Genomic DNA, 13,786 nt, shown 5'->3' with positions numbered 1-13,786 from the left:
AGAGAGGAGAAATGTGTGAACTTAATTCTTAGATCTGTGAATACAGATAATATTAAATAATGTTGTAGTCCTATTTTTATCATAGTAGTTAGACCTTTCAGTAATTTTCCTAATAAAAGTAATGTTTAATTCTATTTTGCTATATTTTTGAGTGTATAGAGAGAAAAATACTTGAGAGTTTATGTGGCTTAATACATATATATATAGCTAAATGACAAAATAACATAGTAGGCCAAGTTGATTTAAACAGAAAAAGAAATAAGGCTACTCCTGGTCTATATCTTTAAAATAGAAATGGAAGTTAACACAGATGATATTTTTCCATCTTAACCCAACAATCCTGCAGAATAGAAACCAAAGTCTGGAAGAAGACTTTATTCCTTAGTGTGTTCGTTTTACATAGATTTTTTAAAATCTAACTCTGAATTTCTCCATGAAAGCCTTTGAAGTATTATTTTTTATATGTTTATCTATAAAAACCTTGATACAATCCTACTATTATTAGTATTGTTTACTTAGGTAAATCCCTTGCAAGCTGGATTAATACTATTTTTTCTTTCTTTCTTTACATTGCAGGGTCTGAATGTAATCTTTAATGTAGCCCTGGCTCTCTTAAAGGTAAGATAATTCTGTAAAATTCTTATCTTTCTCTATTCACTCACTTCAGCAAGTCCACAGAAGTACGTACCTTGGTGCCATAATTGTTACTATATTGTCTATATACACATAATTTTATTCACTATTTTGATTAATTGGTTTCTGGAAAATGTAATAGAAAGGAGAATGTATTCTCATCTAATTTATGAAAAATTAGTGACCATGAAGCAACTTTTGTAATTCTTTTGATTTTTATTCCCAAGAAACTGCAGTGAACCATTATTTTGTTAGACTCTTCCCTAATGTGAAAAAATTTTGGAAGCAAAAAAGTCCAAATGCTCACTATCCATGTTACCTTTCGTGTAGACTACAGTAATATGCTTTACATGTGGTTGCTTCTGAAGACAGTTTAGAAGCTTCAACTGATCCAGAATGCAGTTGTTAACTGGGAGTAGCATACAGTATTCAGCTATATTTTACTGGTTGATGTCTAATTACTGGTTTGCTTGCAGTTCTAATTCAACTTAAAAGCTGTACCCAAGTAGGTATAGAATCATCTTTTCCTACATCCTGTACAAACTTTTAGGGAAGGTACACTGGGAGTCCCCATCCTGCAAGAAATGAATGGGATGGGGCTCAGCAAAGCACCTTCTAATTGGAGTTCTCACTCTTTCGAAGACCCTGCCTCCCAAGATAAGGATGTCTTCAAAAATGCACTGACACTTTATTCCAGAGGGTGTATGATATAAAAATTACTCGAGTTAATGAGATTTTTGTTTTTATTGGCGTGTTGTTTATTCCAGAGGGTGTATGATATAAAAATTACTCGAGTTAATGAGATTTTTGTTTTTATTGGCGTGTTGTTTCTTGATAAATCTCATCGAGACTTTTGAGAAAATGCACCTTTGAGGAAATTAGACAGGATACAGATAATTGTAAAAAACAACAACAAGCAAATAAATGAATCTGTTGTTGGTCTTACTATTCATAGTTATGAGAACCCATTGCTAAGTGACTTATACATAAGAATGTTTTTTGACTGATTTTCAAAGTTGTGCCCTGCCTGGGCTAACTATCCCCTATTCAGCTGTGGTATTCCAAAAAATAAGTTATGTAGCACGGACATTTTCTTGGCTCTACACTTCTGTTGATCCAGCTGAAAATGTTAAAATGCCACTGGGGCATACTGGGGTTCTCTCCTATGTTAAGAAACTTCTTTGAAGATGAGCAGTACACTTCATAGTTAAGAAGGAATACTGGCAAATGTAGAACAAAGAAATATCTCCTCCAGTCAGAAATGATGTGTATCTGGGGGTCGTCCTGCATGAAGATCAGTTTGCAACTGTGGCTAAGAAGGTCTTTGCATATCTCGTGTACCAGTTGGATCCATATCCTAGGTTATTTGTTGTTGTTGTTAGCTGCGAAGTTGTGTCCGACTCATTGCGAACCTATGGACAATGTTCCTCCAGGCCTTCCTGTCTTCTACCATCTTCTGGAGTCCATTTAAGCTCACACCTACTGCTTCAGTGACTCCATCCAGCCACCTCATTCTCTGTCGTCCCCTTCTTCTATTGCCCTCAATCTTTCCCAGCATTAGGCTCTTCTCCAGTGAGTTCTTCCTTCTCATTAGGTGGCCAAAGTATTTGAGTTTTAGCTTCAGGATCTGGCCTTCTAAAGAGCAGTCAGGGTTGATCTCCTCTAGGACTAACCGGTTTGATCGCCTTGCAGTCCAAGGGACTCGCAGGAGTCTTCTCCAGCACCATAGTTCAAAGGCCTATCCTAGGTTATATTATGTACCAATTGTGCAAATATCGTAGACTTTTATAGTCATTTAGACTTTACTTAGACCTTAATCACTTTCCAATTGGACTATTGAAATATGCTGTTCATGGGGCTGCCCTTGAAAAGCATTTGGAAGCTTCTACTGGCCCATAATGGAATGGCATAGGCAGTATTGGATGCTTCCCAGTATGCCTATGTAACCCCATTGCTATTTGAACTGCCTTGGTTCCCAGTAGGCTTCCGGCTGCCTTTCAAGGTGCTAGATCAGGGGTTTTCAACCTTTTCACTGATTGTACCACTTTTAGGATACCACAAGTCGCCTAGCAAGGTGTCAAAAACTTGATGACCAAAAATAAAAGAGAGAGAAAATTGATAAAAGTACAGGTAGTCCTCAACTTACAACAGTTCACTTAGTGACTGTTCAGAGTTACAGTGGCACTGAAAAATGTGACTTTATGACCATTTTTCACACTTACGACTGTTGCAGCATCCCCAGGTCATATGATTTACATTCAGATGCTTGGCAATTGATTCATACTTATGATGGTCACAGTGTCCCAGGGTCATGTGATCCCCTTTTGCAAACTTTTGACAAGCAAAGTCAATGGCTGGGGGGCGTGGCCAGCTCAACGTCACTCAGGTCAGGGGGGTGCCTGTGGGGGGGGAGGCAGGGCTGTGTGGGGATCCACAGGTCTCTGGTGGAGGGGGTGGGACTGGTGGGCATCAGGGCATGGTCCACTGGAGGAACACTCTTGGGTTGCATCGGGGGGGGACTCCCAGACGGTGATGCGGGCTGCCTGGAGCCCTGGGCAGCGAAGGGCAAGCTCGATCCTTGAGCTCCCGGGGCACCACGATTCTGTAGCCCAACCCAGTCCAGCCCTGCTTTCCTGAGGGGACACCTGGCTACGCTCCTCGAAGCTGCTGGCTCCTCGAGGCTGCTGCTGCTGATGTGCCCACTCTCCTTGGCCTGGTTGCTCATGGTGGGTGCAGGAGGGCAAAGTGCATGGGTCAGAGGGAGGCCCACTCACTCTCCATGCGAGGAGACCCGGCTTTGTAACCAAAGCATCCTTCACTATAGGATGGGAGACTACCAGGATAGGCCAGGAGGAGGGGGCAAGTGGATGGTGAAAGGGCAGCAGGGCTGATGGTGGTCAAATGCTAAGGCAGGACTTCCCTCAGAGCCTCTCTCCTTCCTTCCTTCCTTCCTTCCTTCCTTCCTTCCTTCCTTCCTTCCTTCCTCCTTCCTTCCTTCCTTCCTTCCTTCCTTCCTTCCTTCCTTCCTTCCTTCCTTCCTTCCTTCCTTCCTTCTTCCCTTTTCTTTTTCCCCCTTCCCTCTACATTCTCTTTTCTTCTTTCTTTTGTTGTTTGTCGACTTCAGTTCGGTGTTTTAACACAATCATTCCCCAGCATCTAGTAGACAGACTGGGCCTTTTAGGCTTAAACACCCCTTTGTGTAACTGGATTCTTTATTTTCTTACCAACAGGCCCCAATATGTGCGAGCTGGAACATATAGCTCTAATACCATTTTCTTGAGCACAGGTTCTCCTCAGGGCTGTGTCCTAAGTCCGCTGCTGTTCACCCTGTTGACCCATGACTGTTGTGCTTGGTTTGCCACCAACCATATTGTAAAGTTCACAGATGATACAACAGTAGTGGGCCTTATTCACGATGACAATGTGGAAGCTTACCGCAAGGAGGTTGAGGGGTTGGTAACTGGTGTAAAGGAAAACAGCCTAGTTTTAAATACTGGAAAAACCAAAGAGATCATTGTCGATTTCAGAAAAGGCAGGCACAGCCACACTTCTCTGTGCATTAATGATTCACCTGTGGAGATGGTTTCCAGCATCAAATTCCTGGGTGTGCAGCTAACGAGTAGGCTGGCTTGGTCACTCAATAGTGAGACCCTGGTGAAGCGGGCACAGCAGCGCCTGCACTGTCTGTGTCGCATGAGAAAAGCTCATCTTCCATCCCCTGTCCTGGCCACTTTCTACAGGGGGACGATTGAGAGCATCCTGTCATACAGCATCACAGTCTGGTTTTACAATTAGTTAAAATTTAAAAACAGGATATTGATATGTATTAGTGAAAATATACTGAAAATTTTGCTAATTGATTAGGTTACAACTAGAAGTGTATTAACTTGACTATTTTGACTATGTGATAATTAAGGGAATCAGAGGGAGAATCTCTATTGATGCAACCTGAACTATTTACAACTTGTGATTTGTTATTTTGACTACCCAACCACCATATTGCTTCACAAATACATGTATATGTAAATATTAAAAAATCAGTAAAACTTGTATTAAAAAAAGATTGGAGCTTCCTTGATTATAGTTTTAAGTGAATGGTGTTCAATCTATTCTAGCAGATTTCCTCTGTTGGCAAGGAAATACTTTACTATGGAAGAATAATTTTGAGACCATCTATCAAATTAATTCCATTTTCAAAAACCTTTGTCACATAAATGTTAAAGGTATAAGAGTTTAGAATTTTTTTGAATGAACCTGCTCAATTTTTCTGTAGAAATAACGAAAGACCTGTTCTGTGCACATGTGTTTCAGAAAGAGTGAACGTAGTTCAGGGAAAAGTACATTACCTGCACTTAAGACTCCATAGTTGTTATCATCTGAGATCACTGTAATCCTTTTATGATCCTATAACTGAATCAGGAATGGGCAAGCCTATGTATTTATAGATGTCATTGAGCATTTCTGATAAGTTGCACGGTTGAGAATTGTAGTTCAGCAATATCTGGAAGACCATAGATTCCTCACCTCTTATATTTGAACTTGTCCTTATATAATCCTGTAATTTTAAGGGAATGCTGTTTCAAAATCTAAAAACAAATTTATTTCATGTTTAGTACAGTTAGTTATTATATTGCCTTCCAGTTATCATGGGCTTCAAGTCATCTCATCCAATTTAGCAAAGAATTAGGAGATCTGTTAGTGGCCTGGTTCATGCACAACAATATGGCATAATGTGGTTTGCATGTGTTGATCTTTGCATTTTGGCTTGTACAAGTCATTGTTAAAACATACTCATTTTTTCCCCTGAACAATTTATGTGTAAATTTAGTCAGGCAGTAAGTGTCTTTTGCTGTAAAACCTAATTTGTACGCATTTCTCAGGCACTGCTTTCAGATTTTTCTCTCTGGGTATTTTCAGCAAATATATTTGGCTTCTAAAGAATGTCATGTTTGCTGTTTTAGGAGAGTAAACTGCTAGGAGTCTTCTGGCAAGATATAAATGTAAAAAATAAATAATTTCTTTTTCATTAAATGCTTGATGCTCATCTAGAGCTGTGTTAGAAAAAGAAACATTGTAAGACACCTATTTTCATTAGTAAGCAAACTTGCAACATTATTTTCTGTAAGAATGATTGTATTTATGTTATATATATGTGTGTGTGTGTATGTGTGTGTATGTATATATATATATATATATATATATGTATGTATGTATGTATGTATGTATGTATGTATGTATATAAAAATTATTTAAGCTCATGCTTAGCAGCCTTTTTAAATCATTTTTATGAGATAGATGATATATGGGAATGGTCTTGGGGACCAGTTAAAGAGGTGATCAGGTGAGAGGGTATAGCCAAAACTGTATAAAGGACAGAGCAAAAGGGTCAGAATGGACCCACCCTAAGTTGCGGGGCTGCAAAGGTGACAATGGCAGAATTGTACTTTCAGATTTGCAAGAGTTTGTTAATGTAACTTCACAATAAAGTATAATTATCTGGCCATGGTTCTTCTGGTCTACCTGGTAAGGCTGACAGATACTGTACCATCTGGGGCCCCTGATTTACATAATGTTGATTGTTTTCTACAGAGTGATGCAATTATTCAGTCTTGGTTTTTTCAGCTAAATTGAGATGCTGAATTCCTTACAATAATTCAACATCCCTGTGGTGAGTGGAATTCTTTGGAGACTGTAGGATACATCCATATATCGTGACTGAGTTTTTCTCAGTTTGCTGGGATAAAGAGCCCAACAGCACATTATTTCTTCTTATTGTCAAAAAGAGCAGGAGACAGAGGCCCTAGGTTTTGGTCCCAATGTTTGATGCTTTTCATGCTATTTCTCAGGGTAGCACTGTATCTTACAGTTCACCTGTTCTTGGATTTTGCTGCAAATCTGCGTAGGAATGGCCAATTAGCAAACAAAGCTTTAGGGGGGAAAAAGACAAATTGCTCCTGTCATGGAAACCCAACGTAACAAGTCACAACGGAGAAAAGGAGCTATGGTGTATGTATTAATACAGAAAGAAAAGAGGGGGGGGGAAACAAAATTTACCCTCTTTCTTACCCTAACCCTTTTTATGAAAAGTCACGAAGAAGACAAAACGTTTTGACTTGATGTTCATCCACAGTCTACCTGTGAATGCCATAATAGTTTTTCAGAACTAGAGCATCAACAAAACCTGAACAAGCAAAGCACAACTCTGGCTTATGCACGAAAAAGCCAGACTAACTCTCTTAATGTATATCCTTACCATCACATACTGCCATATAGGTGTTTCCAGAACTAGGATACTTGTGGTTACTGAGATCATCAGGATTCTCTTAAAAGAGTTAATGAATTTGTAGGCACAGGCTGATGTTTGTTTGCTCCTTTCATTCCTGATTTCTCTATCTTTTCTTTTTAACACAGACTTGATTTCATTTTAGAGTACTGTATGGATATTTGGTGTGCTATCTCTTCTGAACACCAGAGAGCAGTGCCCAACAGACATGCAGTCCTTCTTGAATGGCTGATTAGATGAGCTATACTGAGTGCATAGGTACTGTTGATCCCGCAGATGGAAACACTTATGCAAGAATTAAGGTAAAGGTAAAGGTTCCCCCGCACATGCATGCTAGTCGTTTCCGACTCTAGGGGCCGGTGCTCATCTCCGTTTCAAACCCGAAGAGCCAGTGCTTGTCCGAGGATGTCTCCGTGGTCATGTGGCCGGCATGACTAGACGCCAAAGGTGCACGGAACGCTGTTACCTTCCCACCGCAGTGATCCCTATTTTTCTACTTGCATTTTTTACGTGCTTTCGAACTGCTAGGTTGGCAGAAGCTGGGACGAGTAACAGGCGCTCACTCTGCTACGCGGCACTCGGGATTCGACCCGCCAAACTGCCAACCTTCTGATCGACAAGCTCAGCGTCCTAACCCACTGAGCCACCGCGTCCCTTATGCAAGAATTAGTTTTTCATAAATGACTGAATATCCTGAATCCTGATGCAGCATGATACCAAGTAAGAAGTCATCCGTATAAAAAAAGAAAAGAATATATTCTGTTCTTTCTTTTTCTGTATATGATAACCTCATCACAATTAGAATAATAAACAATGTTAGTAACTTATCACCTTCTTCAAAAATACAACAAATGATTTTCTTCTTCTCATATTTCATCTCTTCTCTGTAAACAAATCCTTAAAAAGTCTCATTGTTCAGCCAGGTCAGCAAAAGTCCACCAAGGGTTACCAGAGAAAACAGCATGTCTTACTTTAATCTTAATTAGAAATATCAACTCTATATTCCTTCTTTTTACTTTTAACAGTCTTGATCTTTTTATACTCCTTTTTTTTCTTTCAGCTATTTTATTTGTTAATCCTGGAACCTGATTCCTTCTGATTTATTTTTTGCCCCTTCTCATGAAATTCTTCACAACTTTAACCAGTCTCTTCCATAAATTCAGTGTAAGAAAATTATTCATGTCACTGTTTTGGTAAGGCATCATCCAATTTCATTTTATTTATTTTATTTATTTATTTTAATTCCATTTATATCCCGCCCTTCTCCGAAGACTCATTCGACATCATTCTCATAGTCCATCATTTTAGATCCACTTTCAAATCAGACTCAGTACTATCTAGTAAAGCTAGTCCTTTTCCATGTCTTCTTCCAAATACAGCTTGTCTACAATGGTAAACATTTTTAAAATTCACATTTAGGTCTGTTTGCTCCATTTTGTATTAGCAAGTTAAATTTAAGTTCTCCTTTAACTGTAATTTTTAATTCCATCTGATTTCCTCTAATGTCTAACATTCAAAGTCGCATTTCATCATTTATATATATTTTAAATAATCAAAACAGCAGCATTTTCCTACGGGGAGGGTTCTTACGATTAGTTTCAAATTTTTATTTCAAATCCATCTGAACTCCTAGTCTGTTTATAACTTTCCAAAACCAACATTCTAATCATCCTTTTGCTGTTTATTTCATAAAAGACATTTTTTAAAAAAGTCTTTAAATTTATATAAATATTCTTTTGCTAAGGATTGAAGGAAACTTACCTAATATAATAAACTTACCATTATGAAGATTCTCTGAGAGGTGATGACCGCGGAAGGGGAGCTGGTGTGAAAGATTATAGTGAGGTGGCAGGTTCCCAGGAAAGAGGGAGAACATTCCCGAAAGATGGGAGATACAAGGGGGCCTGCACTGCTGAGGTTTTCAAGAAAGGACTGGACAGCTATTTGTCAGAATGATATAAGGTCTCCTGCCATGAGCATAGCATTGGAGTAGAAGACCTCCAAGCACTCTTCCAGCACTATAATTCCATGCAGGAGAGCAGAAATATAATGAATAAAAATGTCAAGACTACTTTATGTGATGTATCTTAATAAAATCAGTGTAGAAAAAAGTTGGCAAACCAGGTTTTTATAATTTTTTTAAAAAATATTTATAATAATATAATATAATATACATGCAAAATTACTTAAATAAATAGTTGATTTCTAGCAATATCCAGCCAGATAACATCCAAGAATTCCCAAATAATTCAGCAAATAGGCAACAAAGTTATTTCTAACATATAAGGAACAGCTGCTGGAATTGGGTATGTCTTGTTTAATGGAGAGAAGGACAAGGGGGGACATGATAGCAGTGTTCCAATATCTCAGGGGCTGCCACAGAGAGGAGGGAGTCAAGCTATTCTCCAAAGCGCCCAAAGGATGGAAACTAGTCAAGGAGAGAAGCAACCTAGAACTAAGGAGAAACTTCCTGACAGTTAGAACAATTAACCAGTGGAACAACCTGCCTCCAGAAGCTGTGAATGCTCCAACACTGGAAGTTTTTAAGAAGAGACTGGACAGCCATTTGTCCGAAATGGTATAGGGTTTCCTGCCTGAGCAGGGGGTTGGACTAGATGACCTCTAAGGTCCCTTCCAACATTATTATTATTATTATTATTATTATTATTATTATTATTATTATTATTATTATTATTATTATTATTATTTTATTATTTTCTTTAAAAAAGAAATATCTTGTTAAAAACTGCACCCAAACACATACGGACCATGCCTACTGTGTTTTACCCAAAATAAAACTGGGTCTTATATTTATTTTTGGTTCAAAAGACCCATTAGGGCTTATTTTGGGGGGATGTCTTATTTTTTCATGTACAGGAGGCGGTGAGCACACGGAGGCCGAAGGCTTCCAGCAGCAGTTGCAGCCTGCCAATTCTTTAGCTGGCATACTCTGGCCCACTCAGTGCAGGTGAGTGGGAGCGCTGCTACGGCCGGGCCAGCCCTCCAAGCAGCAGGCAGGCGTGGGGGGGAGGCATGTGATCCGGCTCGTTGGAAGTGCTATGCGGCCGGCCGCCCACTCTGTCCCACTCCGTCTGCTTGCCCATGGCTGCAATGGGACAGGCCAGGCGACGAGCATCGCACTCTGAGCAGCCCTGGCCAGACACTGCAAGCATAGCTGGAACCTAGGAGCACCCCTGCCTCCTTACCAGCCTTCCCATCACCTATGATAAGGCAAAGCTCCTTTCCTGCCCTGTGCACATCCCCCTCTGCTTCCTCAAATGTGAGGCAGCTCCGAGGCAGTGCCCATTTCCTTTAAGCCCACTGAGGCTCTGGGCCGGGCGCGGTCTGTGTGCTTAAGGTTAAATAGTGCACAGCTGGCACTGGCGGGGCCACCCTGTGGGATTCTGCTGCTGCTGCTGGGCCAGCATGGCCCTCACCTTGCCACTGCCTCCCAAGCTCCACCTTTGCTGGCGGCCCAGCCAGCCGACACACAATTGCGAGAAGCCCAGGCCTCATTGGCTCGCTTGCTGTGTAGGACCGGCCTCAGTGCCTGGACTAGGAATCAGTGGAGCTTGGGGGCCAGGCTGCAAAGGGGGGGGGGCTGAGAAGAGGGGATGTTGCTGTTGCTCCTGCTGCTGGTGTGATGGGAAGGGGGCACAGAGACCCTTGGGGACTTCACAAGAAGGTGAGTGCCCGCCTGGTCCGGGAATGTGAGAGGCGCAGGTTGGGTAGCCAGGGGGTATCCGGGGAGCCCCTTCTTTTACGGGCCTCTCTTGATGATGTGTCTGCTTAGGGAGGCTGCGAGGGAACTTCAGAGTGGCACAGAGGGAAGCTGGTGCTGCTGCCAGGAGCTGAGGCAAGGCAGGAGCCTACGCAGCCGGCCACCCACTCCGGCCCACCATCTGCTTCCCCACGGCCGCAACAGGGCAGGCGGCGTGCTGGTGCCACTGCCACAAGGTGAGGTGAGGCAGGTGGTGGGGTAGAGATGGCCTGGCTGGGGGTCCTGAGGTGCATGGGTGCAGGACGTGTGGGGCAGCTCCAGCCCACCACCTGCCTCGCCTCACCACATGGCAGCACTTGATGCGGCAGCACCTGATGTGCTGCATGGATGGTTGTTTTGTTGCGGCGACAGGCAAGAAGATGGTGGCACGGAGTGGGCAGGTAGCTGCGCGGGCTCTTAACGGGCTTATTTTTGGAGTTGGGTTTATATGACGAGCACCCTGAAAAATCATGCTAGGGCTTATTTTTTGGTTGGGTCTTATTTTCAGGGAAACATGGTATTACGTTCACTAAACTGTAGAATACAAGTAATCCTCAATTTATGACTGGCCACTTAGCAATGGTTTGAAATTACAACAAACCTTGCTAGGGATACTTAGCCTCTGTTTCCAAAATCCCAGTGACTATTCACCCTGGTCATGTGATCACATGTCATGTGTTCTGCAGCCAGGCCACATTTACATGACCACATTTTATGATGGTTTTTTCAAAAACCAGCATTTCTGGGATTGTTGTTTGTTTTTTTGCAAAACTGTCCCATAGCAAACTCTGGTTTAATAACAACTAGAGCATTTACTTAATGACCACCACAAAAAAGGTTGTAAAATTTGTTAGTCATACGGATGGCCTGGTTTACAACCATCATGACTACAACTGTGATGGCCAGACTCCATTTGAGTCGTATGCAGAGGACTACCTGTAAACACATTTTTTCCTGGATAGTTCACTTTGGGGGTAAGGGCAGGGAGGAATAACTGCTACGATAAATTTTTCTCCCACAAAGTTTCAGTTGTTATTACCCTCCCAGTTATCAGGTAATCTAAAATGTCCTCTGTTATGGATATGTCATCATGCAAAACTGAGAATTAAGCATTAGATTCTTATTATGAAGATTCTATTGTGTTTGGGCTGACAGATCCATTGAAACCTCAGCTCAGGCCATCAGTAACTAATCATAGGATTAGTGAGAATGACAGGTATGCTTTATTCCACATTGCATGGAAGTTGAGTCATGGCAACTGGACTTCTTGTTGGTTTGAAACATTTCACTGCTTATCCCAAATAGCTTCTTCAGACTGGCTGAAAAAGCTACTTGGATAAGCAACAAAACATTTTGAACCAACAAGAAGAGAAATGCGGTTGCCGTGACTCAGCTTTCAGATAGTTCTGCCTGGATAACTGAGAACCTTGACATTTATTCCAAGTTATACTATGCTCATATATATATTTATTTTTATTTAGTTATTTATTTAGTTATATTTATATACCGCCCTATTCCCTGAGGACTCAGGGTGGTTTACAGGGAATTAAAAATCCAAAATACAAAAATTAAGAACAAATTAAAAAGTATTAAATTAACCCTGTAGTCAGTTAAAAAGAACCCCAAATTAAAAATTCCTCCTCAGTCTGGGCCCGAGAGCTGAATGAGCCAGGTCTTCAGGCCCCGGCGGAATGATCGGAGGTCGGGGGCAGTCCTCAGCTCCACCGGCAGCTGGTTCTAGAGGGCAGGCGCTCCCACTGAGAAGGCCCTATCCCTGGGTGTCACCCGCCGGCAATCTCTCACCGGCGGAACCCTGAGCAGACCCTCCCTGTGGGAGCGCACTGGGCGAAGGGCGTTTGATGCCGGCAGCAGGTGTTCCCTCAAATATCCCGGACCAAGGCCATGTAGGGCTTTATAGGTGATAACCAGCACCTTGAATTTCACCCGGAGGGCAACCGGAAGCCAATGCAGCTCGCGGAGTAGAGGTGTTACATGGGAGTATCGGGAAACCCCCATTACAACTCGCGCGGCCGCATTCTGCACCAGTTGAAGCCTCCGAGTGGTCTTCAAGGGCAGCCCCATGTAGAGAGCGTTACAGTAGTCCAAACGGGAGGTCACAAGCGCATGAGTGACTGTGCGTAGGGCGTCTCGGTCCAGATAGGGACGCAACTGGCGCACCAGGCGAACCTGTGCAAAAGCCCCCCTGGTCACGGCTCCTATGTGATCTTCAAAATTGAGCCGTGAATCCAGGAGGACGCCCAAGTTGCGAGCCCTATCAACGGGGGGTAACACCTCACCCCCCATCATTAGAGGTGGAATAACATGGTTAACCCGAGACGCCGATATGCACAGCCACTCAGTCTTGGCAGGATTGAGACGAAGCCTGTTTCTCCCCATCCAGACCTGAACCGCCTCCAGGCACCGGGACATCACGGAGAGGGCATCACTGGGTTGGTTCGGGGTGGAAAGAAAAAGTTGGGTATCATCAGCATACTGGTGATACCCCACCCCAAAACCACGAATGATCTCGCCCAGCGGCTTCATGTAGATGTTGAACAGGAGAGGTGAGAGAACCGACCCCTGAGGAACTCCACAAATGAGAGACCTCGGGGTGGATCTCTGCCCTCCTGTCAACACCGACTGCGAGCGGCCCCGGAGGTAGGAGGAAAACCACCGTAGAACGGTGCCTCCCACTCCCAACCCCCTGAGACGCCGCAGCAGGATACCATGGTCGATGGTATCAAAAGCCGCTGAGAGATCTAATAGGACCAGGACAGAGGAGCAACCCCTGTCCCTAGCCCTCCAGAGATCATTCACCAGTGCGACCAATGCCGTCTCCGTGCTGTCTCCGGGCCTGAAGCCCGATTGGTACGGGTCCAGATAATCAGTTTCCTCCAGGAACAGAGGGAGCTGATGCGCCACCACACTCTCAACAACCTTCGCCAGAAAGCGAAGGTTGGAGACTGGACGATAGTTGTTTAAAACAGCCGGGTCCAAAGCAGGCTTCTTGAGGAGGGGTCTCACCACCGCCTCCTTCAGGGCGGCAGGGAAGACACCCTCCTTCAAAGAAGCAGTTATTACTGCATGGAACCAGCCTCGTGTTCCCTCCC

The 13,786-nt window shown here is 42.9% G+C and overlaps 1 protein-coding gene across 3 annotated transcripts in view; it reads left to right on the top strand.

Annotated features, from left to right (window-relative positions):
• Positions 1-13,786, top strand: part of RABGAP1L (RAB GTPase activating protein 1 like) — a gene marked incomplete at its 5' end in the record, with an annotated part of 182,714 nt that overhangs the window by 105,967 nt on the left and 62,961 nt on the right. For all 3 annotated transcript variants that reach the window (XM_083359445.1, XM_083359446.1, XM_083359447.1), the window contains one exon: positions 577-618. In XM_083359445.1, the coding sequence (XP_083215571.1) occupies positions 577-618 (42 nt within the window). The remainder of the gene's footprint in view (positions 1-576; positions 619-13,786) is intronic.

The sequence above is a fragment of the Vipera ursinii genome, assembly GCF_947247035.1.
Source record: "Vipera ursinii genome assembly, chromosome: 3".
Classification (NCBI taxonomy): domain Eukaryota; kingdom Metazoa; phylum Chordata; class Lepidosauria; order Squamata; family Viperidae; genus Vipera; species Vipera ursinii.
Note: the sequence above shows the minus strand (reverse complement) of the source record. Positions and strands in the feature narration are given on the sequence as shown.